Genomic DNA, 3629 nt, shown 5'->3' on the forward strand with positions numbered 1-3629 from the left:
AGAAAAGTATTGAAAACTGATATTTCTCTTTGTTAGTGCGCCACCGAATCGGACCGCCGTGAGGACAATCCTGATGCAGTCTTCTGGAGGGGGCGGAGCCTGGAGACGCAGTCGCACCTTATGTTACAATCCTGATGCAGTCTTCTGGAGGGGGCGGAGCCTGGAGACGCAGTCGCACCTTATGTTACAATCCTGATGCAGTCTTCTGGAGGGGGCGGAGCATGGAGACGCAGTCGCACCTTATGTTACAATCCTGATAATCTTTTGGAGGGGGCGGAGCATGGAGACGCAGTCGCACCTTATGTTACAATCCTGATGGTCTTTTGGAGGGGGCGGAGCCTGGAGACGCACCTGATGTTACATGAACTGATAATGCTGCCGGTTTATATTTATAGAGAATTAACCCTTTATTATTACAGAGTATTTTATACTGAAAATGGCTGCCGCTTCCCATCTGTGCTATACAGCGAGGTCACATGATGCGTGGAAGGGGGAGGGGCTTGCCTATTCTATACAGTGAGATCACATGTGTGGAAGGGGGAGTGGTCACATGATGCATGGAAGCGTCCTCATAAAAACACGACTCTCACATGTGTAACATAAAATATGAAACGTGTTTTATTGTCACGGAGGAGACGGGAGGGGGCCAGACGGGGGGCCGGCCGGAGGTGTTCAGCAATGACCAGCATTCCCGGCGGGCACTTCCAGAACTCTCCGTACCGGTACCGCCCCCTCTCCCGGTACCGCCCCCTCTCCTGGTACCGCCCCCTCTCCTGGTACCGGCCAATAAATAATCCTCCATACCATGGTGCCGCTCTGGCAAAGGATTCTGGGAGTTCCAGCTCGGCTCAGTCCAGCGCACACATAAGGAGGTGCAGCTCCCGGAAGGCACTTCCATACCGGCCGCTCTGAGACGCTCGGCTCTTCACCAGTGACCAGAGGCTGCGGAGGTGCTTGTAGCACATCTTACACTTTGCCAGTCTGCAGAAAGAGGAAAGAGCCCGTCACCCAATGGCAGAGGGGGCGCTCTACGGGGGGGTCACCCAATGGCAGAGGGGGCGCTCTACGGGGGGGTCACCCAATGGCAGAGGGGGCGCTCTACGGGGGGGTCACCCAATGGCAGAGGGGGCGCTCTACGGGGGGGTCACCCAATGGCAGAGGGGGCGCTCTACGGGGGGGTCACCCAATGGCAGAGGGGGCGCTCTACGGGGGGGTCACCCAATGGCAGAGGGGGCGCTCTACGGGGGGGTCACCCAATGGCAGAGGGGGCGCTCTACGGGGGGGTCACCCAATGGCAGAGGGGGCGCTCTACGGGGGGGTCACCCAATGGCAGAGGGGGCGCTCTACGGGGGGGTCACCCAATGGCAGAGGGGGCGCTCTACGGGGGGGTCACCCAATGGCAGAGGGGGCGCTCTACGGGGGGGTCACCCAATGGCAGAGGGGGCGCTCTACGGGGGGGTCACCCAATGGCAGAGGGGGCGCTCTACGGGGGGGTCACCCAATGGCAGAGGGGGCGCTCTACGGGGGGGTCACCCAATGGCAGAGGGGGCGCTCTACGGGGGGGTCACCCAATGGCAGAGGGGGCGCTCTACGGGGGGGTCACCCAATGGCAGAGGGGGCGCTCTACGGGGGGGTCACCCAATGGCAGAGGGGGCGCTCTACGGGGGGGTCACCCAATGGCAGAGGGGGCGCTCTACGGGGGGGTCACCCAATGGCAGAGGGGGCGCTCTACGGGGGGGTCACCCAATGGCAGAGGGGGCGCTCTACGGGGGGGTCACCCAATGGCAGAGGGGGCGCTCTACGGGGGGGTCACCCAATGGCAGAGGGGGCGCTCTACGGGGGGGTCACCCAATGGCAGAGGGGGCGCTCTACGGGGGGGTCACCCAATGGCAGAGGGGGCGCTCTACGGGGGGGTCACCCAATGGCAGAGGGGGCGCTCTACGGGGGGGTCACCCAATGGCAGAGGGGGCGCTCTACGGGGGGGTCACCCAATGGCAGAGGGGGCGCTCTACGGGGGGGTCACCCAATGGCAGAGGGGGCGCTCTACGGGGGGGTCACCCAATGGCAGAGGGGGCGCTCTACGGGGGGGTCACCCAATGGCAGAGGGGGCGCTCTACGGGGGGGTCACCCAATGGCAGAGGGGGCGCTCTACGGGGGGGTCACCCAATGGCAGAGGGGGCGCTCTACGGGGGGGTCACCCAATGGCAGAGGGGGCGCTCTACGGGGGGGTCACCCAATGGCAGAGGGGGCGCTCTACGGGGGGGTCACCCAATGGCAGAGGGGGCGCTCTACGGGGGGGTCACCCAATGGCAGAGGGGGCGCTCTACGGGGGGGTCACCCAATGGCAGAGGGGGCGCTCTACGGGGGGGTCACCCAATGGCAGAGGGGGCGCTCTACGGGGGGGTCACCCAATGGCAGAGGGGGCGCTCTACGGGGGGGTCACCCAATGGCAGAGGGGGCGCTCTACGGGGGGGTCACCCAATGGCAGAGGGGGCGCTCTACGGGGGGGTCACCCAATGGCAGAGGGGGCGCTCTACGGGGGGGTCACCCAATGGCAGAGGGGGCGCTCTACGGGGGGGTCACCCAATGGCAGAGGGGGCGCTCTACGGGGGGGTCACCCAATGGCAGAGGGGGCGCTCTACGGGGGGGTCACCCAATGGCAGAGGGGGCGCTCTACGGGGGGGTCACCCAATGGCAGAGGGGGCGCTCTACGGGGGGGTCACCCAATGGCAGAGGGGGCGCTCTACGGGGGGGTCACCCAATGGCAGAGGGGGCGCTGTACCCATCTATAGACACAAGGCTTCCTATATACATAAAGTGGGCGGAGTTCACGCAGCCCAATGGGCAATGCCATAGGTAGAATCTTACCTCTCCTCACGAGAAATGTCCACGCCCACTGAGGGAGGAGCCGCCAGCGTGTCCGTAATCAGCGGGAGGAACCTTTGTAGCACCAACTTCAGGGACACACAGCCGGTCTGCACGTAGCTGGCAAGACACAAAACAGGAATGAAAAGAAGTGTGGGGGCCACAGGGGCCCATTATCAGATATACATTATATCACCACAAGTACTGGGACGCCTCCACACGCCCAGTCTTAGTCCGTAGGGTTCAGTATTGGGTTGGCTCCGGCCTGTAATGGCCCCCCAGTCTTAGTCCGCAGGGTTCAGTATTGGGTTGGCTCCGGCCTGTAATGGCCCCCCAGTCTTAGTCTGTAGGGTTCAGTATTGGGTTGGCTCCGCCCTCTAATGGCCCCCCAGTCTTAGTCCGCAGGGTTCAGTATTGGGTCGGCTCCGCCCTCTAATGGCCCCCCAGTCTTAGTCCGTAAGGTTCAGTATTGGGTTGGCTCCGCCCTCTAATGGCCCCCCAGTCTTAGTCCGTAGGGTTCAGTATGGGGTTGGCTCCGCCCTCTAATGGCCCCCCAGTCTTAGTCTGTAGGGTTCAGTATTGGGTCGGCTCCGCCCTCTAATGGCCCCCCAGTCTTAGTCCGTAGGGTTCAGTATTGGGTTGGCTCCGCCCTCTAATGGCCCCCCAGTCTTAGTTTGTAGGGTTCAGTATTGGGTTGGCTCCGCCCTCTAATGGCCCCCCAGTCTTAGTCCGTAGGGTTCAGTATTGGGTTGGCTCCGCCCTCT

General features: G+C 62.9%; 1 protein-coding gene across 1 annotated transcript in view; it reads right to left on the minus strand.

Annotated features, from left to right (window-relative positions):
* Positions 1 to 782: 782 nt before the first annotated feature.
* The window catches only part of LOC108803855 (katanin p80 WD40 repeat-containing subunit B1-like), a 10432-nt gene continuing 7585 nt past the window's right edge, over positions 783 to 3629 (minus strand). The window contains exons 6-7 of the mRNA XM_018575653.1: positions 2869 to 2985; positions 783 to 981 (exon numbers count right to left, since the gene is read on the minus strand). Coding sequence (XP_018431155.1) covers positions 849 to 981; positions 2869 to 2985 — 250 coding nt within the window. The 3' untranslated portion in view covers positions 783 to 848. The remainder of the gene's footprint in view (positions 982 to 2868; positions 2986 to 3629) is intronic.

This window comes from Nanorana parkeri, unplaced genomic scaffold (assembly GCF_000935625.1).
Source record: "Nanorana parkeri isolate BGI_ZX_2015 unplaced genomic scaffold, ASM93562v1 scaffold4343, whole genome shotgun sequence".
Taxonomy (NCBI): Eukaryota; Metazoa; Chordata; class Amphibia; order Anura; family Dicroglossidae; genus Nanorana; species Nanorana parkeri.